The 24,575-nt window shown below is 41.6% G+C and overlaps 1 protein-coding gene across 1 annotated transcript in view; it reads right to left on the bottom strand.

The window, feature by feature from the left end:
* Positions 1-21,710, bottom strand: part of LOC140713938 (uncharacterized) — a 53,453-nt gene extending 31,743 nt beyond the window's left edge. The window contains exons 1-3 of the mRNA XM_073024633.1: positions 21,300-21,710; positions 2,128-2,206; positions 285-410 (exon numbers count right to left, since the gene is read on the bottom strand). Of these exons, the coding sequence (XP_072880734.1) occupies positions 285-410; positions 2,128-2,206; positions 21,300-21,371 (277 nt within the window). The 5' untranslated portion in view covers positions 21,372-21,710. The remainder of the gene's footprint in view (positions 1-284; positions 411-2,127; positions 2,207-21,299) is intronic.
* Positions 21,711-24,575: the final 2,865 nt, after the last annotated feature.

Here is a 24,575-nt window from a genome sequence, read left to right as displayed (position 1 = left end):
GAACGGAAACAGATTTCCTTCCTAAAGGACATTATTGGACCTGATGGGTTTTTATGACAACTTATTGGGCAGTAGTTTCACGGTCACCATCATCAATACCATTAATTTGAAATTCCTGTTTACACAATCATATAAATTTAAATCTCCCCCGCTCCCAGCTCCCATGATGGATTTCAATTTATCCTTTCAAATGATTAATTCAGGTTATTACTTATTTTCCAACTGTTCACTCTATTACATTAGCAACTGCTTGGTTTTGGACCAGTCTACAAGTAGATACTAACTTTCATCACACTCCACCTGTTTCAAGCATTCTGTCTGAGAATTATTGTGGTCCAGGTACTCGCCTTCTCCGCAAGGTCTGCATTCAACCGGTTTCTCCGTCGTACATGGAGTTGAGAGATGGAAGCCTGAAAAAAAGTATCCAATGTTAACATCGGTACACCTTATAGGACAGCGACACATTTTGGGAAAGGAGAAAGCAGATGGGGTCAAATCTGAGGTCAGTGCATTAATTTATGCCAAATGCATTAGAGTAGATTATTATGATGAAAGGAAGTCTTCCTTACGCTGAAGCCCTGACAGTCAATACCCACAATGCAACATGCACTACAGAAACAATCAAGACAACAACTCATTCAACCTGATTGCTTCCCAGAATTCAATGCGGCAGTTGTCCAAACAGAACTCAATTCCCATTTTACGTGAAATACACACTACTTTAATGATTCATCCCACAGTTGAGGCTCCCGTTGCGACCACTAATGTAAAATGCACAGAAAATAAGGTAACATCTTAATCAGGAAAATTCTTTGTTCCAACTGCTTATTTGTGTTTTCGGGCTTCAGCATAACTGTTGGCCATGGCTGCATCAGGAGAACAAAGCCATCTATTGCCTTAATATAGGTTGAATTTGATATGACGCAAGAAGGAATGTGGCACCATAAACCGATAAGTGATTGAGAGAGAGAGAAAACAGAAGACATGATAACAGGGCCTCCTGAAATTGGAACAGGATTAGCAGTAAAGAGGTCAGAACTGTGTAAAAGGAGCAAGTTGCCATCAGACTGAGAATACAGCATATATTGTCAAAGCACAAAGATGATGGTAAAAGGACAAGAAATTAACCCATTAACCCTATGAGGGGACACTTTAAATGAAAACAAAATGCTCTGTTAGACCCCAAAGGCTGATGTGCCCTACTAAAAATCACCAGAAAGGGAAAGACTACGTTGACAGTTCAAGGCTCTTTTTAGCTTGGCAGACACTTTTCTTAATGTGCCGGCAAAGACTGAGATTTCAAAACAAAGAAACACAATAGAATTCATGAAAAAGCCCACACCACAAAGACAGCTTAAACATCCGAGGTGTGAAAAAGAAAGAAGAAATCATGCAAGCAATGAGAAAAAGGAAACGATCCACAGAATGTGAACTACAGAGTTCCTGAAAGTAAGTCCACAGCCACGTAGCCAGTTCAACATTGCAGCCGGTCCAGGAGCCCGATGGCTGCAGCCCACAGCCGTGGACCCAGTTTAGAATTGAGACAAATGCTGATGTTTAACCGTAAGCTATTTCTCTCAATCTATTTTCACCAGGTCTTCTCTTATGCGACTGAAACCATCAATTTGTGACCTTAACTTGAGGACCAATCTTGCCATAATCCCTTGCCATATCTACCTTGTTGTTGGCTCTTCCCATGATGGTCCAAATAGGAATTGTCCACTTTGCACAACAGCTGAGAATTCAGTATGGAAATGTGTCTCAGGCAGCTTGCACTAAATCGTACAGATTCAAGAGGAGGTCGCAGTTCCTTCCAAAATTCAATTCCATTGACATCAATTTTTGGAGGCTGAACATGATGCCAGGGCATTAATTGTTCTCAGCCACCTGAGAGTTTCATGCAAGCAATTAAGGATATTTTTTTAAATTGCCTAACCCTTCAGTAGCTCTGCTGCTGGAGTTGCAGTGTGAGTGGGTGGGAAAACAGGGGAATTTTCAACCTGTACTCCTTGAGGAAACTGCTTTTTCACTGTGAGCATAATCGAAATGTGTAAATGTCCATGCCACAACAAATATCCGCAGTGGTAATGCTATGTATCTTACAGACAAGAGGAGAAAAAGCTTCACCTGCTTGGCACTCATTGCAGCAATTCCTTGCTTTGTCAAAATGGTGAGCACACCCTGAATTCAGTTGCTGTGGTGTTCCCTGAAAAATATAAAAAGCATGTTAACAAAATTAATGATCTTGTCTGCAAAAAATAATGTCGATGGATGTCGTCAGCTGTGGCTCAGTGGATTGCCTCGGAGTCAAAAGTCTGTAAACCTGTCACAGCACAGAAAACTGTGCAAAGAATTCGGTCTGGTGCTCTGCACAATACTGGGGAACTGCTGCACAGTTGGAGGTTCCATCCTTCAGTAACATTACACTTCAGCTCCGAGTACTCTCTCAGGTTGATGTAAAATATTCTATGAGGAAAAGCAAGAGAAATATCCCCAGTGTACAATGCAATACCTTCTCTTCAATCAATGCTTAATGTGGGCTTGCTGTGTTACAACTAGATGCTGCCTTTCCTATATTAGATACCTTGTTGGCTATAAAATGTATTGAAATATCCTGAGGTTCCAAAATAACACAAACCAACACAGAGGGTACAAGGAGTATGTTTCACTTTCACAACTTTCTTCTCACGGTACAGTATATATTGGACTCTTATGGAGATATTGGCTGTGGCCAGAAATACTGGTGCTCAGCTGTTCCAAGGTATCTGATCATTAGACTTGCACCAAACCTTTGTAGGTTCAGGATAAGATTATGTGTGACAGAGGCTGTTATACCTGTTAACCTGCTGTGTTACAGGTCAACTCTGTCCTGTGGTGCTGCAGAAAGGCAGACATGCTGAGGTTGTCAGTCAAGCTAGGATTCCTCAGCACTGTATTGGGGAATTCAGCTCTGATTGTAAATCTAGTCAGCTCCATCTTGGACACTGGCCTACAAAGTACCTAAGACATCCTTAGGGAGTGGTATCCATTATTAAGGACCTCCAGCACCCAGGGCATGCCCTTTTCTCACTGTTACCATCAGGTAGGAGATACAGAAGCCTGAAGGCACACACTCAGCGATTCAGGAACAGCTTCTTCCCGTCTGCCATCCGATTCCTAAATGGACTTTGAACCCTTGGACACTACCTCACATTTTTTAATATACAGTATTTCTGTTTTTTGCACTTTTTAAAAATCTATTCAATATATGTATATTTTGAATTGATTTACTTACTTATTTATTATTATTTTTCTTTTCTAGTTTACGTATTGCATTGAACTGCTGCTGCTAAGTTAACAAATTTCATGTCACATGCCGGTGATAATAAACCTGATTCTGATTCAATCCTAGACCAGTCAGACCTGGCACAGGATTGGAGTACCTCTTCAAATGGAAAAAAAGATACCATTTATTCTTTTCTTTATATTATACTTTAAGATATTTTAATGATTTTCCCTATATTATAATAGAGGTGGCATAATAGTGTAGCAGTTAGCACAATGCTTTACAGGCACCAGTGCACACAAATATGGGTTCCATTCTCACTGTTGTTGGGAAGGAGTTTGTGAGTTCTGCCCGTGACCACATGGGTTTCCTCCCACGTTCCAAAGGCATATGGTTAGGGTTAGGGTTAGTGAGTTGTGGGCATGCCATGTTGGCACCTGGTGACACTTGTGGCCTAACCCCAGCGCATGTTAGAACTGTGCTGGTAGTTAACACATCACCACGTTTCACTGTATGTTTTGATGTACCTGTGACAAGCAAAGATAATCTCTTTAATTTTAATTCACGGCAATTTTAACACTTTCTGGTAGTTGCTAAATATCAGGGATGCTTAGAAACTGTTAGGCGAAGCTTCCCAGCATTGACATGAAGGAAGGCTCCATCCCAGACAAAAGCTGCCGCAGCAGGATGCCCTCTGAGACCCACGTACTGCTGAGGTCTCACCACGTTCCACCCTCTGGCTCTGCTGAGAGCAGAATCACCAGATTGAGCCCTTTTCTTCCAATTCGAGCAAGTGTCGGTGAATGGGAACTGGAGGTAGCAAGTCCCACTGGCGAGCTGAATCCCGTCATCCCTCCCCAATATGTATTCTCCCTTCCGCATATTCAGTTTAAATGCCTCGTTGGACAGGGCATGTGTCCACTCAGGCAGTGCTGCATCTGTTTTCTCACTCGTCACCTGCACTAAACACACTGTGGCCCCATGAGTCCTTCCCTTCATTACAGCTACCTACCCACTTTGGCAGTTTTAAATTTCCAGGCAGGCAACTTACTTTCCCATTCATTCCGTTGAGCTTATTTTTAGTGAGAATTATGAATCTCTAATAAGCGTTTCAATAGGTTATTAGAGTTATAGAAACATGTAATAGAGAAACAGGGTCCATAACCCACCAAATGTAGACCAACCATTAAATGCCCTTTCATATTAATCCTACACTAATACCATTTTATTTTCCCTATTGACTCCCGCCAGATTCACTCACATACACTGGGACCAATTGACTTTGGATAAGTCACTAACAATTCTTCGGAGCATGAAAAGACGAGAAGGTAACCCATATGGTAACAAGGGGAATGAGCAAACATGTAGACAGCGTCAGAGATTCTGCATGATCTTGGGCTGCTGGAGCTGTGTTCCACCAGCAGGGGGCTCTCCTGTGCCATCATGACTTGTCTGTCACAATTTGGCACTGTAGAAATAGTTTGTACAAAGTTCTTTATTACAATAAGAATGAATCGATCTAGTTGGCTCATCGGATGCTCTCCCTTATCTGGGCACTAACGAATGAAAGGCTGTATTTTGTCTGGACGCACAGCGGCTTGGTAAAGCAACGGCCCTGCACATGACTGCAAGAAACCGCAGGGAATTGCGAATGCAGTTCAGCACATCATAGGAACTAGCCTCCCCTCTTTGTTTCTTGCTGCTTTATTAAAGCAACAAAAGGATTTATTTGAGGAAATAATTGGCAGGATTGACAAAGGAGAGTCGGTGGATGTTGTTTATTTGGATTTTCAGACAACTTTGACAAGGTGCTGCTCATAAGGCTACTTAACAAGAACCCATGGTATCACAGGAGAAGCACTGGTATGGATAGAAGAATGGCTGACTGGCAGGAGGCAAAGTGTGGGAATAAACGGGGCCTTTTGTGGTTGGCTAGTGGAGTGCCGGAGTGCATCTTTTCGCATTATATGTACTTGATTTGTATGATGGAATATAGCAGGCCAGGCAGCATCTATGGAAAAGAGTACAGTCGATGTTTTGGGCTGAGATCCTTAAATAGGACGGGAGAAAAAAAGATGGGGAGTCAGAGTAAGAAGGTGGCGGGGGGGGCGGGGAGCAAGAAACACAAGGTGATAGGTGAAACCAGGAGGGGGAGGAGAGGTGAAGTAAGGAGCTGGGAAGTTGATAGGTGAAAGAGATACAGGGCTGGGGAAGGCGGAATCTGACAGGTGAGGACAGAAGGCCACAGACTAACGTTTTAGAATAGGAATGGGAAGTGGAATTAAAATGCGTGGCCATTGGGAGATCCTGCCTTTTCCAGCAGACGGAGCATAGATGCTTGGCGAAATAGCTTATATTCTGTTTGGGTAGCCTCCAACCTGATAGCATGAACATTGATTTCTTGAATTTCCAGTAATGCCCCCTTCAACGTTCCCCATTCCCATTTCCCTCTCTCACCTTATCTCCTTACCTTGCCATTGCCTCCCTCTGGTGCTTTTCTGCCTTTTCTTTCTTCCATGGCCTCTGTCCTCTCCTATCAGATTCCCCATTCTCCAGCCCTGTATCTCTTTCACCAATCAACTTCCCAGCTCTTTACTTCACCCCTTCCCCCTTCCCAGTTTCACCTAGTGTTTCTTCTTCCCCTCCCCCCACCTTCCTTCTCTGTCTCCTCATCTTTTTTTCTCCAGTCCTGATTAAGAGTCACAGCCTGAAATGTCAACTGCACTCTTTTCCATCGATGCTGCCTGGCCTGCTGAGTTCCTCCAGCATTGTTGTCTGTTGTTTGGATTTCCAACATCGGCACATTTTCTCGTTTGTGAATGATGGAAATTGATGTCTTTGTGGCCAAGTTTGTACAGAAATAAGTGGAGGGACAGGTAGTGTTGAGGGAGCGAGGTGTCTGCAGGAGGACATAGACAGATTGGGAGACTGGGCAAAGAAGTGGCAAATGGAATATAGTTTATGGTCGTGCACTTTGGCTGAAGGAATAAGGACATGGACATTTTGCTAAATGGGGGGAAAATTCAAAAATCTGAGGTACAAAGGGACTTGGGAGTCCTTGTGTAGGATTCCCTACAGGTTACCTGCAGGTTGAGTTGGTGGTAAGGAAGGCAAATTCAATGTTAGCATTCATTTCAAGAGGACTAGAACATAATATCCAGGATGTAATGCTGAGGCTGTATAAGGCATTGGTCAGACTGCACTAGGAGTAATGTGATCAGTTTTGGGCCCCTTATCTAAGATGTGTTGGCATTGGAGAGGGTCCAGAGGAGGTTCCAGTAATGATTCCAGTAATGAAAGGGTTAACATATGCGGAGTGATTGATGGCCCTGGGCCTGTACTCACTGGAGTTTAGAAGGATGAGAGGAGATCTCATTGAAACCTTATTGAATATTGAAAGGCCTAGGTAGAATGGATTTGCAGTGGATATTTTCTATAGTGGAGGAGTCTAGGACCAGAGGCACAGCCTCAGAATTGAGGGACATCCATTTAGAACCGAGATGAAGAAAAATTTCTTTAGCCAGAGGGTGGTGAATCTGTGGAATTCTTTGCCACAAGCGACTGTTCAGGTCAAGTCATATTTAAGGCAAAGGTTCATTTGTTCTTGATTAATTTTGGGTATATTTAAGTATGTTCTTGATTAATCAGAGCATCAAATGTTATGGGGAGAGAGCAGGAGAATGGGGTTGAAAGGGATAATAAATCAGCCGTGATGGAATGGCAAGGCAAACTCGATGGGACATTTTACTCTTTGAAAAGGTCACGTTAAAGCTGATTTTAATTCAAAGCCGATGTAGACATCCCATATTGGCACAGAAAAGCAAAATGCTGCAGATATTGGAAACCTGAAATAAAAAAAAAACAAAAAATGGATATTCAATAATAACTATCACACATAGCACTAATACATCAGGACCGGATGGGTGAGAGATAAAATGGATGAGTTAGAGAAAAAAAAGGCTGGTACTAGTGTGGCGGCCCGCACACACGGGACTCGAACCGCCATCGGGAGCCGCAGGCAGACACGCGGAAGCGCGATTGGAACTACCCGCTTGGGGCGGACCTTCTGGGGACAGTCTGATGTCACGTCCACCCCGTGGGTCGCAGGGGCCCAAGGGAGGGGAGATTTAAGCGTGCGATTTTGAATCAGTAAAGGCATTCTGAGTTCAGCTCTCTCTGCCTCCGTGTGTTCCTTTAGTAGCGCGTTGCGCGCGACTACACTAGCTTCTTTATCTAACAAAAATATACAATTCTTTCAGTCGCTACTTCTTGCAGATAGACAACATATCTGTAATGACGTTTACTCCCCTCCGTAGATACTGCGTTTCTCCAGCATTTTGTGTTTGAAGCCACAGCGTCGGTTTCACAGATGAGGTTTAATGGCGGGGCAATATGGAGGGGTGTCCTTTTAGAAGGCAGATGAGGAGGAATCACTTCAGCCAGAGAGTAGCGAATCTCTGTTGTTTGATGCTACAGGGTGCTGTGGAAGCCAAGTCTTTATGTATATTTAAGGCAGAGGTTGATAGATACGTGATTGGTCGGAGGGTGGGGAAGGATGGGCAGACAGGAGAGGACAAATAAATCCACAATAACAAAATGGCAGAAAAGAATCGATGCGGCAAATAGCCTAATTCAGCTCCTATGTCTTATGGTCTTAATATAAAGAAAATAAAACAGTAAGCAAGCTGGAAGCAGAATAATCTAAGGCAATTACCTAATACAAACCTTTCAATGTCCATTCCCATAATATAACATCAATATTTAATACACATCCTTAATTGTGCTTGAAAATGTGGTGATGGTCCATTTTCTTCAACTGTCTGTGTGTTGAAGGTCCAACAATCTGCTGGGTTGGCATTCCACAAATTAGCGTTGCTGATGATGAACGCACTGTAAGTTATTTCCAAGCCAGGGTGGGTGTGTGACCGTGTGAGGAGATGTAAAGTTGTGGTATTCCCATGCATGTGAGGCTCCGTTTCCCGCACTCCTTTAAAATCACTGTTACCTTCATTCCATCTTAAATCACCAGATTCTGATTCTTGCTTTTCCTTTAAACTCATTTGCTTCTTTGAAAAACGTACTGTTCCACAGTGCAACATTCATATAACATAAATTAAAATGAATCAGTTTATTAATAGTTGTGTATTTAATATTTCAGTAATATTTGAGTAATCTTTTATATATTATATAGTTTGATTAAACATTCTTGTTCATTTAAATAATTTATTACAGTTTATATGTATAAGTATGTGAATTGTGTGTGTTATCATGTTACCATGTGATTCATGTGATCCTCACTTAAAAACAAAGAGTGAAGTTAGACTTGCATTTCCCATCTGTCTTACTTTCCTTTTAATTGGTTTAATGTTTTTAAATTATAAAACATAACAGGAGTAATATCCAAGAGTTCTGAAAATCTGAAATCAATCTGGGTCCCACTAAATATCCTTGTGGTATCCCACAATCAAAACTCTCCTGGTTTTCTGGAGATTATAAAGTAATACTTAACTAAGCAATGAAAGATTACCAGTTCTCTGCACGTGTCATGTAATCTCACTGCAGATTTTCAAAGGTAGAGAGTTTTTAAGAAGTTGGGCCGCTATTACGTTTTTAAAGGTGGATAAAGAAAACCAATATGAAACTTTGATTGTAACTGCCATTAAGGAAAAAATCTCTAAGCATGAGAAGGGTATTTAGTCAAGTTTATTGTCATTTAACTATATACATGTCTATAATATATATAATCATATCATGTATATAGAAATGAGATATTTTGCTGAACCAGCGTGTAAAGCACATTGGTACACATAACACACAATAACTTATGAAGGAAAAGATAAAATCTACAGATGAATCAGACATAACTAACAGAGTAAAAGTGCATTAGTTTTAAATATTGTACAGTACGGAACAGATTAACCAGTGACACTTCAACTATGATGCTTCAGGGTGTCCAGAAGCCTAATGGCCTGGGGGAAGAAACTGTTTCCTATCCTGACCGTTGATGTTTTTATGCATCGGAGTCTCCTGCCTGATGGTCAAAATGCTGGATGGATGGGTGGGATCCGTAATAATACTAAAGGCCCTGTGTATTCAGCGCTCCTGATAAATGTCCCTGATGAATCCTCTCAACTATTCTCACAGTCTTTTGTCCGATGCTCGACTGCTCCCGTACCAGATAGGATGCTCTCGATGGTGCTTCTATAAAATGCAGTTAAAATGGAGGTTGGGGGACAGCCTTACTTTCCTCAATTTTCTTAGGAAGTGGAGGAGCTGTTGTGCCTTCTTGTTCAGGGAGGTGATATTAAAGGACTAGATGAGGTCAACTGTGACGTGAACTCCCAGGAACTTGGTGCACGTAACTCTCTCTATGGAGGAGCCATGTATTTGCAGAGGGGATGGTTTGTCTGCACCTTCCTCAAGTTCACAATGATTTCCTTTGTCTTTTCCACATTCAAGCGTAGGTTGTTGTTCTCACACCAATCCATCAGCTTCTCCACTTCCTCTCTATACTCCACCTCATCACAGTTCTTGATGAGACCAACCACTGTTTTGTCATCCACAAACTTGATGACAGGGCTTGAGTTGGATCCTGCAACACAGTCATGCATCAGCAGTGTGAACAGTGGCAGGCTGAGCACACAGCCTCAGGGAGCCCCAGTGCTCAGTGTGATGGGACTAGAGATGTTGCTGCCCGCAAAGACTGACTGTGGCCTTACTGTTAATAAATCCAGTATCCAATTGCAGAAGGAGGTGTTGAGACCCTGTGAGGACAGTTACCCCGCCATTTTCTGGGGTACGATGGTGTTGAATGTTGAACTGAAATCTATAAGCAGTCTGGCATATGAGAACCAATTTTCCAGGTGGGACAGGACAGTGTGGAGGGGAGAGGCTATTGCATCTTCAGTGAATTGATTTGAACAATAAGCAAACTGGGAATGGTCCAGCGTAGCTGGGAGAAAGGATTTAATGTACTCCATGTGCTCACAGCTTTTCATAATGGTTGATACTAATGCCATCAGATGATAGTCATTTAGGCAGGACACTGTTACCTTCTTTGGCACTGGAATCATGGTTGCTGCCTTGAAAACCGAGGGGACAATATATTGTTCTAGAGGGATGTTGAATATATCCATCAGCATAATTTAGAAGCACAATTCTAAATTCCAGAAGAGCAATTGTGTGTTTCTGAAGAAACGAGTGGTTTATTAAGGTCTGACGGCAGATGGGGTGGATGTAATAGGTCAAGGAAAAGGCTGAGACTATTGTTAAGGTGAGGAAACTCAAGACCAACCCCTATCCTGATCCTTAGATAGCCATAGTGAAATACAGCACAGAGACAGGCCACAGAGTGTGTGCCAATCATCAGCCACACGTTTTCAGTAACCTTGCATTAATTCCATTAAACAAATTCTCCACAGAAGGAATCAGTTCTGAATAAAGCACATGAGTATATTTTGACTAGCTGGACAGATTCAGATATGTACCATATACTTACAAAAACTGTATCACTTCCTCCTTGTAAACAGTTGAATTAATTAAACAACATCCAAGTATTTACAGGTTTATCCAACTCACTGGCCTATGAATTATTTTTGGTCTTAATTTTCTCATTGTTAATTTTAATAGTCTTGACTATATAATGTACATATGGAAACAAGAACCCTTCTTGTCACAGATTCGGCATGTCATGTTAGATTTTGGTAAACTTCTAAAGAAGCGCACTGCAGAGTACCCTAACTGGTTGCATCACAGCCTGGTATGAAAACACCGGTACCGAAGAACAGAAGAAAGCCTACAATAATTGTTGGATTAAGCCCAGTTCATTACAGGGAAAGCCCCCCCACCCCGACCCTCCCCCCCAGCCAACCACTGAGCACATCTTCAAAGAGTGCTGGCACAAGGAAGCAGTACTCATCATCAAGGACCCCCAGCATTCAGGCCATGCTCTTTCAACACTACTACCATCAGGAAGGAAGTAAAGGAGCCTTAGGTCCCATACCAACAAATTCAGGAACAGTTATTTCCCTTTAACAATCAGGCCTCTGAACCATTGTGGGCAACTTCACTCACCACAAGGCTGAGCTGATCGCTGAATACTACACACAGACTCACTTTCAAGGATTCTGCAAATCATGTTCTCAGCATTATTTATTTATTTATCTTTTTTTTAAAAAATCCTTTGGTTATTATTTGTTTTTTATTTGCCGAGTTTGTCTTCTATTTGCACATTTGGTTGCTTGTCGAACAAAACTACACACTTTGTGTCTAGCTCTTTGATTGATTCTATTGTACTTCTTTATCCTACTGCGAATGCCTGCAAAAAAATAAATCTCACGGTGCTATTTGGTGACATATATATGCGTTGATAATAAATTTACTTTGAAGCTAGCACAAATTTATTAAAATGGTACAATAAATGATGGCAGAACAGTGAGAGAGACAGCAGTTTTTAACACTTGACCCAGTTGCACATAACTGAACCACAACTTGCATCTTCTGTAGTCTGCAGCTGATGCTCCAGTTTGGCTCACTTGGAAGAGCCAGGAAGTTACCAAAACCCACCTCACAGAAAACCCTGGGGTTACAAAGCTGTTTTGGATGATAATTAGGCACAATTACTTGACCCATTAAATAATAAAACAACTTTATGTGGTATTGAAGTTTAATACAGATACTTGAGACTTCTTCATGGAAATCCCAGGGATTATCTTGCCGAAAATTGGTAAAATCCCAAGTATCTAGTTCTCTCCTAACAATGTGTTAGTTCACTTTCTAATGCATGGAAGAAGTATGCTATTGTCGAAGGAGAGGTGTTGCATTGCCAAAGCTCTGGTGTGACAAGTAAGACAACTGACAGAAAACGACAGTAGTTGTCAAAGTAGCTTCTGTTCGAATAATTGACAGTAACCCACAATCTTGAATGGTGACATAAATGATAATAGACAGTAGGTGCAGGAGTAGGCCATTTGGCCCTTCTAGCCAGCACCACCATTCACTGTGATCATAGCTGATCATACACAATTAGTACCCTTTTCCTGCCCTCTCCCCATATCCCTTGACTCCGCTATCTATAAGAGCTCTATCTAACTCTCTCATATATTTAATTATACTAACTCATACATGTAATGGAAATATATATATGTATATATATATATATATATATATATTAAGCAGCAGTGATAGGATTTTGAGAAGAAAAATGGGATCTAAAAACAATGTTTATTGTCGCAGTAAAAAAGCAGCCCAATACATCTCCGTTAAACTTTCACCTTTAAATGGACGTACTCTCGTATTTGTCATTTCTACCTGGGGAGGAGATTCATTAGAGAAAACTGTACATCAATCAAATTATAAAATGGATAATTAGAAGCTTTGTCAAAGGCTCAAAGAGGTGTCTGAAAGAAGGAGATAACTCCAGGGCATAATACCTTGGCATTTGGGGCTCAGTCGCTAATTAGATTTTCAGACCAGAGAGAAGGTAGAACTGCAAGGGTACAGAAAACAGAATTTACAGCATTAAGGAGAAGCAAAGGTTTGTATTCACACTTGGAAATTTTAAGTTGGTAGTCAAAAAATATCCTGCAAGTAGATAAACCATCATCCATATTTCAGAATAAATGCACAACTAGGGAGAGAGCCAGAACAAGCATTCAGGTGGCAGTCGAAGAGCTGAAGGAGTGGTGGGGTGGTCAGAACAGTAAAGAAACTCACGTGTATTTCAGTAACCTCCGAGTCTTAAACCTGCAAAAGCTGCTTCTAAGTATGCTTGCAAAGAGGAGTGTCTCCAGTTATGAGAAATCCCAATGCCCTTGAAGATGAGAAATATTTTTGGTTTGTCTAAGTGTCCTGTTTTTTTCCCCAAAGGGATATTCCACAACTACTGTGACAAGACTGTGAAGTAAAAGAATCGCTCATGATACCATTGCAGCTCAAAACGAAGCCATTCAGTCTGTCCGGCACACATCAGCCTTTTTTTTTGTCAGAGTAATTGGGTTAGACACATTCCAGGTTACCTTGCCGTACTTACCAATTCCTTTATCGAAGTCTAAATTTTCTCCCCCTGCCCTTCCAAGCAACATATTTCAGATTATAACTACTTGCTGTGTGGAAATACGTTCAAAGTAAGTTCATTATCAAAGTATATATATATGTCACCATATACAGTGCAACCCTGACTTATGTCTACTTGCGGGCATACTCAGGAAACCCAAGAAACATAATAGAATCAATGAAAGACCGCATCCAAACGGATAGACGAACAACCAATATGCAAAAGACAGCAAACTGTGCAAATACAAAAGAAAAACCAAAAGGAAGAAATGATACTAATAAATAAATAGACAATATTAAGAACAAGAGATGAAGAATTCTTGAAAGTGATGGAGGGAGTGAAGTTGAGTGAAGTTATCCCCACTGGTTCAACAGACCGGATAGCTGAGGGGTAATAACTGTACCTGGTGCACCACAAGGTTCTGTGCTTATCCCCTGCTCGACTCGCTTTACACATGACTGTGTGGCTAACCACAGCTCCAATGCCATATTCAAGGTTGCTGATCACACCGCTGTCGTAGGCCGAATCAAAGGTGGCGATGAACCATTAGATAGGAGGGAGAGGAGGGAGACTGAACATCTGGCTGAATGGTGCCATTAACACCAACCTCTCACTCAATATCAGCAAGATCAAGGAGCTGATTATTGACTTCGGAAAGAGGAAACCAGAAGTCCATGAGCCAGTTCTCATCTGGGGATCAGAGGTGGAGAGGATCAGCAGCTTTAAAATCCTCAGGGTTATTATTTCAGACAACCGGTCCTGGGCCCAGCATGTAGGTGCAATTATGAAGAAAGCACAACAGTGCCTTTACTTCCTTAGGAGTTGGTGAAGATTCGGCATGACATCAAAAACTTTAACAAACTTCTATATATGTGTAGTGGAGACTATATTGACTGGCTGCATCACAGACTGGTATGTTAACATCAATGCCCTTGAACGGAAAATCTGACAAAAACTAGTGGAAATGGCTCAGTCCAGCACGGGTAAAGCCCTCCCCAACATTGAGCACATCTACACAAAGCATTGTCAAAGGAAAACAGCATCCATCAGCAGGGACCTCCACCACCCAGAAAATACTCCCTTTTCACTGCTGCCATCAGGGCAAAAAGAACAGGAACCTCAGGATTCACACCACCAGGTTCAGGAACAGTTATTGCCCCTCAACCATCAGGCTCTTGAACCAAAGGAGATAACTTCACTTGCCCCTTCATTGAAATGTTCCCACAACCTATGGACTCAATTTCTAGGACTCTTCATCTCATGTTCTTAATATTTATTATTATTATTTTTTTCTTTTATATTTGCAATTTTTTTGCACACTGGTAGAACGCTGAAGTTGATATGGTCTTTCATTGATTCTATTATGGTTAGTATTCTATTATGGATTTATTGAATATGCGCACAGAAAAATGAATCTCAGGGTTGTATATGTTGGCATGTATGTACTTTGTAATAAATTTACTTTGAACGTTGACAGTGTGGGTTTCCCTGAGTGAAACAGTTTTCCTCTCACGTCCTAAAATCATCTGGGTTTGTAGGTGACTTGGCTCCTGTAACTTGTCCTTCGTGTTTAGGTGACTGGCGGAATCTGGGTTGGACTTGATGAGAATGTGGAGGATAAAAAAGCTTTACACTAAAGTATGAGTAATGTAAATGGATGGGTGATTGTTAGTGTGGACTCAGGGGCTGAAGAGCCTACTTTCCTGCTGTATCTAAGACTTTAATCGAACCACAATGCTGCTATTGATTTGTCTCAGTTGACTTTGGTTCTTCTGACAATCATTTCATTGCCATTGGCTGAATCAAGGGTGGGGCTGAATCAGCATATAGGAGGGAGAATGAAAATCTGGCTGAGTGGTTCCACAACAACAACCCCTCTCTCAATGTCAGCAATACCTAGGCGCTGATTATTGTCAACAGGAGGAGGAAACCAGAGGTCCATGAGCCAGTCCTCATTGGGGGATCAGAGGTGGAGAGGCTCAGCAACTTTAAATTCCTTGGTGTTATCATTTCAGAGGATCTGTCCTGAGGGCAGCACATTTGTGTTATTATGAAACCTCTGCTTTCTTGGGAGTTTGCACAGATTCAGCATGCCACTTAAAACTTTGACAAACTTCTTTAGATGTGCTGCAGAGAGAATATTGACTGGTTGCAACATGGATTGGTATGGAAACACCAATGCCCTTAAGCAGCAAAGTCTACAAAAGCCCAGTCCATTACAGGTAAAGCCCTCTCCACCATTGACTATACCTGCACAGAGTGCTATCAGAGGAAAGCAGCATCCATCAAGGACTCCCGCCACCTAGGCTATGCTCTCTTTTCACCAGGAAGGAGGTACAGGAGCCTCAGGACCTACACCACTAGGTTCAGGAACAGGCTTTTGAACCATTGGGGATAACTTCACTCACCCCGTCACTGAACTGTTCCCACAACTTATGGACTCACTTTCAAGGACTCTTCATCTAATGTCTCAATATTTATTGCTTAGTTTTTTTTTGTATTTGCTCAGTTTGTTGCCTTTTGATCACTGGTTGAACGTCCAAGTTGGTGCAGTGTTTCACTGATTCTATTGTGTTTCTTTGTACTTACTGTGAATGCCCACAAGAAAATGAATCTCAGTGTTGTACATGGTGACATATATATACAGTACTTTGATAATACATTTGTCTTGAACTTTCTGAATTTGGAAATCCGAATCCTCTAGTCCATGGCTCTCTGCCATTGAGGACAGCTGTTTTTTTAAAAATTTACTTTGTCAAGATCTTTTATGATTTTAAGCATTTTTATCAGATCACTTTGCACCATTTTCTACTCTAAGGAAAGTGCAATCTTTTGCACAAAACTGTATTGCCTCATTCTCTGGACCAAAGTACTTCTGCAGCCTTCCAAGGTCTTCACATTCTTCTTAAAGCGCAGTGTGCAGAGCTACACAATACTCTCTCTGTGACTCAACAAGCATTTAATTAAGATCCAGCATTGCATCTCTATATTTGTAATCTATTCAACTAATTATGAAAACCTGCGTGGTTTAACCAATTTCTGTGATCTGTGAACTTCAAGAATTTCCTGCCACCTACAGTTTCTTTTGTAGTCACAAATGTAGCGTTCACTGGGCCTAAGTAATGAATGCACTGCATTTTCTGCTGAGGATCCAGGAACATCATGCGCTTGGCTCCAGGTATTGCAACCCTGGGTTAAACATGTTTAAATGCAGATTGGGAGCTGCTAAACCTAAAAAGTCACAGCAACTATGTTTTACAAAATAAGGTATTGTTTTCATGTGGTCATTAAATATCCAAGGCCATTTCAAAGTTCAAAGTAAATTTATTATCAAACTACATATATGTCACCATATACTACCATGAGATTCATTTTTGTAGGCATTCATAGTAGAACAAGGAATCAATGATATACTACACTTAAGGACTGACAAACACTCGTGGAATAAAAGACAAACTGGACAAACTGTGCAAATACAAAAAAGAAGTATATGAATAATACTGAGGATATAAGTTGTAGAGTCCTTGAAAATGAGTCAGTTTGTGGAATCAGTTCAGCATTGGGGAGAGTGAAGTTATCCATGCTGGTTCAGGATCCTGCTAGTTGAAGGGTAATAACCGTTCCAAACCTGGTGGTGTGGAACCTACGGTTCCTGTACCTCCAATTTACAGCAAATATCCTCTTTTAAAGAGCCATCTCTTTTTTGACATGGACATACTAAGAACAACATGATAATCACCAGGTAAGATGTCATAAAGTATTATCAAGAAATGAATATTAGCTATCAAACTCTCCTTCAAAATAATTCTCATCTATATTCACTAATTTGTACACAGAATAAATGTATCACTGGTGCTGCTCTGGAATTTCAGCCTTTGCTTCTGTGCTAGACTCTAGAATAGGACTTTGGTTTGAAATGTTTGAATCCGAGGCAAAACTGCTGACCATTGTGTCAGAGTTGAAATTATGGATATTTCTTACCCAGTGGGTACAGGTACACACACAGCACAACAGAACACCTTTCTACTTACATTGTCTCTGGCTGGTCACTGTATTTTTCATACAGCTCAATTTCACAGCTCTTATCTTACACTGTTTATGTTTTTTTCAGTATATGTACTTCTCTTGAAAGCTACTATGAATTTGACCTCTGCCATTACTTCTGTTATATCATTCGAATCCCTAACAACTCTTCCATAAAAATTATCTTTGTTCTGCTTCATTTTGTTATCCAATAGTTTTAACTTATTGTTGCCAACACAGCGGGAATGCATTCTTTCCCACGTGGTGCATCAATGAACCACCTATGGAAAGAGATACAGTTGATCTTCACAGCCTGGAGGAGCAGCTAGTGGTTCTCATGGTTTAATGGATACGTGAGGGAAAACAGGTAGCAGGGATATAAGTGAGAAAATAGGACTGAAAAGCATGATTTGAGAACTGGCAGAGACTCAAAAGGCCAAGCGGCCTCCTTCCTTGTCACAAGGAAATAGAATAAATGGGGAATATTTCTTCATCCACTCTTTTCGTTCTTCAGCTCCTTTTTCTAACCTTTCTCTAATTCGCCCTGTTCTCTGTTGTCTCTGCACCTGCCTTGTTTTAATGGTTATAGAAACAAACCTCATGCAGTCCTCATGAAGCCTCCAGATGTGACACTGACATTGTTGTGCAGTTATCAATTGAATTACAATAGTCTGCAGCGCAGAGGAAATGCAGTCTCTAGTGTTAAATACAATGTTATTCAGGATGTTACACCAATTTACATGCTAACACATTATTTCACAGAAACTCAAATTCAAAAATTACTATTGCATTATAGCTTATAATTCATAATAATAATAATTATTATAGGTTAGGTTTTTCAAATTTGAGTCCAACTTGTAATCAATGGCATCATGCACCCTGTGAGCTATTTAACCACAGCAACAAATGTAATCTATCCCTTAAACCAATTCCATCTGTAGACCACACACAGTTTTCCCTCCAAATCTTCGCAATCTTCAGGGAAGAAATAACAGCTCAAAATAAAAGCAATGAACCTAATTCAATCAATAGATCGGTTCCTACGAACTTTTCTCCAAAGAAATGCCGCAATACCATTGACATCATGATTATTCCTTAAATGCAGCGGACACTTCTAAAATGGACAAAAATGCAGCAAGCAAGATTGTGTTTAAAGCATCACTACTGTTGAAAGCAGACTTCGAAATGAAATAACTTGAAATCGGAAATTTGAATTGTAAGTGGAAAGAAACACAACATAAGAAGATTACAATCCTGCATTGGAACTGATGTGAAGAAATAGATTTAGAAATTGTTTCAACTGAAAGCTGTTAGCATTACCTTATTTCATGCCAGCAACCTGGTTTCAATTCCCACTGCTGCCTGTAAGGAGGTTGTACATTCTACCCATGACCACATGGATTTCCTCCAGATAATTTGGTTTCCTCCCACGTTCCAAAGACGTACGAGTTAGTAGGTTAATTGGTCTCATGGATGTAATTGGGCAGCATGGTCTCATTGGGCCAAAATGATATCTAAATAGGTCATTGTGTTGAATAGGGTACAGTAGCACAGCGATTACGTTAATGGATTAGTAAAGCACTGACCTGGAGAAATGTGAGTGGGTTTGACTCCGCTGTAAGTAGCTTGGGGATTTAGAGTCAATAAATTAAATAAAAGGAAATCCGTAATGAAAAATGAATGTAGAACAACAATCCACGTCACAAGCCTTCACTGGTAATGCTCCCCAATTCTTCCTGCGCTACATTGATGACCGCATTGGTGCTGCTTCATGCTCTCATGCTGAGCTCCTCAATTTCATCAACTTTGCCTCCAGCTTCCATCCTGCCCTTCAATTCACTTTATCCATTTCTGACACCTCTCTCCACTTTGTCTCTCTGTCTATTGACATCTTTTATAAACTTACTGATTCCCTTGGCTATCTTGACTATACCTCTTCCAACCCTATCTCCTGTAAAAGTGCTATTCTCTTTTCTCATTTCCTTCAGCCCCATTGCATCTCTTCCCAGGATGAGGCTTTCCCTTTTAGAACATCAGAGATGTCCTCATTCTTCAAAGAATGGTGTTTTTCTTCCACCACCATTGATGCTGCTTCAATCTCCTACTTCTCCCGTATCCCTTTATGCCCTGACCAATCAAGAATCTATTGACCAATCAAGAATCTATCGACCTCTGCCTTAAATATACATAAAGACTTGACCTCCACAGCTGCCTGTGGCAAAGAATTCTACAGATTCATCACCCTCTGGCTAAAGAAATTCCTCATCTCCATTCTAAAATGACGTCCCTCTATTCTGAGGCTGTCTCCGCTGGTCTGTAAGTTCACCTGCACCAGGACAATAGCCCTCTTTATTCCAACCATCCACGTACCTATCCAAACTTCTGTTAAATGTTGAAATCGAGCTTGCATGCATGGCTTGTGCAGGTAGCTCATTCCACACTCTCACGATTCTCTGAGAGAAGAAGATTCCCCTCATCTTCCGCTTAATCTTTTCACCTTTTCATCCTTAACACATGGCCTTCAGTTGTAGTCCCACCCAACCGCATGGGGAAAAGCCTGCTTGCTTTACCCCCTCATAACTTTGTATACCTCTAACAAATCTCCTCTTAATCTTCTACGTTCCAAGGAATGAAGTCCTACCTATTCAATCTTTCCATATCACCCATGTACTCCAGATACAGCAAAATCCTTGTAAATTTATTCTACTCTTGCAACCTTACTTACATCTTTCCTGTAGGTGTCAATGTCGATAAATCTCTGCTGCACAGGTGGGTCCATATACTGTAATGACCAACTATTGTTACCACTTGGACAACTGGCCAAAATTATGTTCTAATGCCAGCTTTCGCCATCTGAATCCTAGATCTGAATCTAGGTTCCTTGTCTCAGTTAAAGTTTGTGGGGTCCGGCTGTGTAAATCTGGTGATGCTAGCTGGAAGATTAATGCTGACTGGATGCTGTAAATTGTGCTGCTCTTCACAAATATTGTCGTGGGATGCAGCAAATTCAATAGTTCATTTGCATCAAGTCTCTGTTTAAAAAGGAGAGTACGAGGATGAAACAGCATTCTCCCGGTTTTGTGGGTTAGTTTGCATTGAAGTCTCCAGAATGGACATTAAACACACTTATTTCTGAAGTGTGTTTGAGAATTGGGTGGCAGTGTGGGGATAGGACCCTACCAAAGGAGGTGTAAAGCACTCCTTCCCACTGCTAGTGGTTAGGTCACCCTTGGGCCAGGTGCGGCACCTGCTTCACCCCCACCGATCAGGATTATGTGAAGCAGTGTTAGAGGGTCATATGAGTAGTTGGTGTACATCAGAAGTCCTGGTTCTGCCACCACTGACACCAGGCAATGTCTGAAGAGTACTGATAATGGCTGGGGTCACCAGTCATGTAAAGACACTGCCCAGAAGATGGCAATGGCAAACCACCCAAAATGCTGGAAGAACTCAGCAGCTAAGCAACTATGGAAAAGAGCAAACAGTCGACATTTTAGGCCAAGACCCTTCACCAGGTGCCCTTTCCACATATGCTACCAGGCCTGTTGAGTTCCTCCAGCATTCGGTGTGTGTTGCTTGGATTTCCAGCATCTGCAGATTTTCTCTTGTTTGTCAATGGCAAACCACTCCCGACGAAAAATTTGCCAAGACAAATCATGGTCAAGATCACGATCGCCCACGCCATACGTCAGGGCACATAATGAATGAATATTTGAGTGATGCTCCCAACCGCGCAGTTTACCGTAAGGGTCACGGGTAGATTCGCTCAAACTGTCAGTTACTTTGTTTACACTTCTGGATTACATTCTGCTCAGGGTTTTGCACGACCAAGTAAATTAATAAGCCGCCCTTGTCAGGATAAAAACATTTCAATGGCGGCCAAACACGCGCGATGGGAGGGCTTACAACAGCAGCCAGCCCGTCTCCCCGGTGAGCGTCCAGCAGGGACGGACTTACATGTGCGGCGAACGCGTAGCAACACAGGAAAATCCCAGTCCAGGTCCGGAGAACGGGGCTTCTTGGCGCCATGTCAGCGACCGACGCACCGGAGGAGTCCCAGCGACGTGGAAATGTGCCCAGCGGGCGGGCAGTACCTCGCAGCCGACCCGGTGGAGACCAAGCAGGGTCCGGGAACCTACCCCGGTGACCATGAGCTCTCGGTACAGACTCGCACGAGGAGCTGATGTTGATGCAAAGACTTTACAACACGAGTTTGCGGAAGTTTCCCACCCGGTAACTCGATACTGGCATAACTAAATGTGCGACGGAGAAGTTTGCTTGCAGGCATGTCAGAATCTGAATCGGATTTATTATCACCGGCACGTGACATGAAATTTGTTAACTTAGTAGTAGCAGTTCAATGCAATACATAATACAGAAGAGAGAAAAAAATAGTAGTAATAATAATAAATAAGTAAATCTTATTCAGTATACGTATATTGAATAAATTAGAATCGTGCAAAAAGAGAAATACACTATATTAGAAATAGTGAGATAGTGTCCAAGGGTTCAACGTCCGTTTAGGAATCGGATGGCAGAGGGGAAGAAGCTGCTCCGATTACCACTTTAAATCCAAAGAGAAGTTATTTTTATTTCAGAAAATGATAGATTTTGTCCTCAGTGTAAATTATTGAATCAACTCACACAGTTTAATATACATTTTGGATTCACTTTCCTAACTTCGTTAACTCCCCACTGGTTCGTTTATTTTTGCATCATCAGTATCGATTTCCAGTTCCCTCTTCTGCATTGCTCACCGTTGACTCGTCTCCTTGCGTATTTGCTTCTGGCTGCAGTTTCAGTAGCGCTGGAGTTCGCCGATTTTCGTCTGTTTCCCAGTCCCTCCAGGAATCTGCTCCTGCAGTTGGAGGTGGGCGGGCGGAGTGGAAAGAGGGAACCTTTTCCACTGGCGGGGCAATTTTCAAACCAGAGTTATGTTATCCAAAAAGAGGAATTTTCTTCCCACAGTGTCTGATCCGAGTGTGGAATCCCTCCCACAGAAAGCAACGGAGACGTGTTCAGTTTATATCTGAATTCAAACAGATGGTTGCCAGAAAAGGGATATGTGCATCCAGCTGCAGTTTCTAACACTCCGCGTTGAGGAGCTGGAACTGGATGAACTCCGGATCATTCGGGAGGCTGAGGGGGTGATAGATAGATAGTGACAAAAGTTTGTGTAGGGGAACACTTTGTATCTAGTGATCATAATGCCATTAGCTTCAATGTAATTATGGAAAAGAATATGTCTGGTCCGTGGTTTGAGATTCTAAATTGGAGAAAGGCCAATTTGATGGTATTGGAAAGGATTTGGCAAGTATAGATTGGGACAAGCTGTTTTCTGGCAAAGTTGTACTTGGTAAGTGGGAGGCCTTCAAAAGTGAAATTTTGAGAGTACAAAGCTTGTATGTGTCTGTCAAAATAAAAGGTAAAGATAACAGGTATGGGGAACCTTGGTTTTCAAGAGATATTGAGGCCCTGGTTAAGAAAAAAAAAGGAGCCGCATTGCAGGTAGGAACTAATGAGGTTCTTATGGAGTGTAAAAAAATGCAAGAGAACATTTACAAAAGAAATCAGGAGGGGTAAAAGAAGGCATGAGGTTGCTTTAGCAGACAAGGTGAAAGAGAATCCTTAGGGATTCTATAGGAAGGTTAAGAGCAAAAGGATTGCAAGGTCCAAAATTGGTCCTCTGGAAGATCAGAAAGGTAATCTCTGCAACTATATTTACTTGGGAGACGGACACAGAGTCTATAGAAATGAGGCAAGGAAAGAGTGAGGTCATGCACCCTATACAGATTACAGAGGAGGAGGTGTTTGCTGTCTGGAGGCAAATTGAGTGCAGAAATTGTAGAGGTTCTAGCAGAGGTATTTAAGTGATAAGCTGGTGAGTCTGACATCAGTTATGGGAAAGTTATTGGAAAGTAATCTAAGGGACTGGATAGACACTGTAAGTATTTAGATTAACATGGACTTATTAAGAATAACTTTGCTTTTGCGCAATGATAGGTTGTCTCTAACCAACCTTATAGAGTTTTTTTGAGGAAGTTACCAGGAAAATTGATAAAAGCAAGGCAATGGATTTTGTATACATGAACTTCAGCAAGGTATTTGACAAGATACCTCATGGGAGGTTAGCCAAGTAGGTTCAGTCGCTTGGCACTCAAGGTGAGGTAGTAAATTAGATTAGACATTGGCTTTATGGGAGAAGCCAGAGAGTGGTAGTAGATGGTTACCTCTCTGACTGGAGGCCTGTGGCTAGTGGAGTGCCACAGGGGTTGGCGCTGGGTCCATTGTTGTTTGTCATCTATATCAGTGATCTGAATGATTATGTGGTTAACTGGTTCAGCCAGTTTGCAGATTACACCAATATTGGGGGTGAAGTGGACAGCAAGAATGACTATCGACGTTTGCAGTGGGATCTGGACCAACTGGAAAAATAGGCTGACAAATAGCAGATGGAATTTAATGCAGACAAGTGTGAGGTGTTACACTTTGGTAGGACTGACCAAGATAGGTCTTATATAGTGAACGGTAGAGCACTGAGGAGGGCTGTAGCGCAAAGTAATCTGGGATACAGACCCTTAATTCATTGAAAGAGGCATCACAGGTAGATAGGGCTGAAAAGAAAGATTTTGGCACATTAGCGTCATAGATCAAACTACTGAGTGCAGCAGATGGGATGTTAAATTGAAGTTGTATAAGGTGTTGGTGAGGCCTAATTTGGAGGATTGTGTGCAGTTTTGGTCATCTACCTACAGGAAAGATGTAAATAAGTTTGAAAGAATACAGAGAACATTTACAAGGACTGGAGGACTTGAGTTTTAAGGAAAGATTGAATAGGTAGAACTTTATTTCCTAGAACATAGAAGAATTAGGGAAGATTAGGTAGAGGTACACAGAATTATGTCAGGTACAGAGAGGGTAAATGCAAGCAGGCTCCTTGCACTGAGGTTGGGTGATACTACACCTAGAGGTCATAGGTTAATGGTGAAAGGTGAAATGTTTAAGGGGACATGAGGGGAAACTTCTTCACTCAGAGAGTGGTGAGAGTGTGGAACCAGCTGCCAGCACAACTGCTGAATACAATTTCAGCTTCAAAATTTAAGAGCAATTTGGATAGATGTACGGATGGAAGGGTATGGAGGTCAATGTTATGTTGTTTATATAGTTCAGCATGGATTTGGTCCAAAGGGCCTACTTCTGTGCTGTAGTTTTCTATGCCTCTATGAAAGAGTA

This window comes from Hemitrygon akajei, chromosome 20, assembly GCF_048418815.1.
Source record: "Hemitrygon akajei chromosome 20, sHemAka1.3, whole genome shotgun sequence".
Lineage (NCBI taxonomy): Eukaryota > Metazoa > Chordata > Chondrichthyes > Myliobatiformes > Dasyatidae > Hemitrygon > Hemitrygon akajei.
This window is presented reverse-complemented; position numbering and strand designations above follow the sequence as displayed.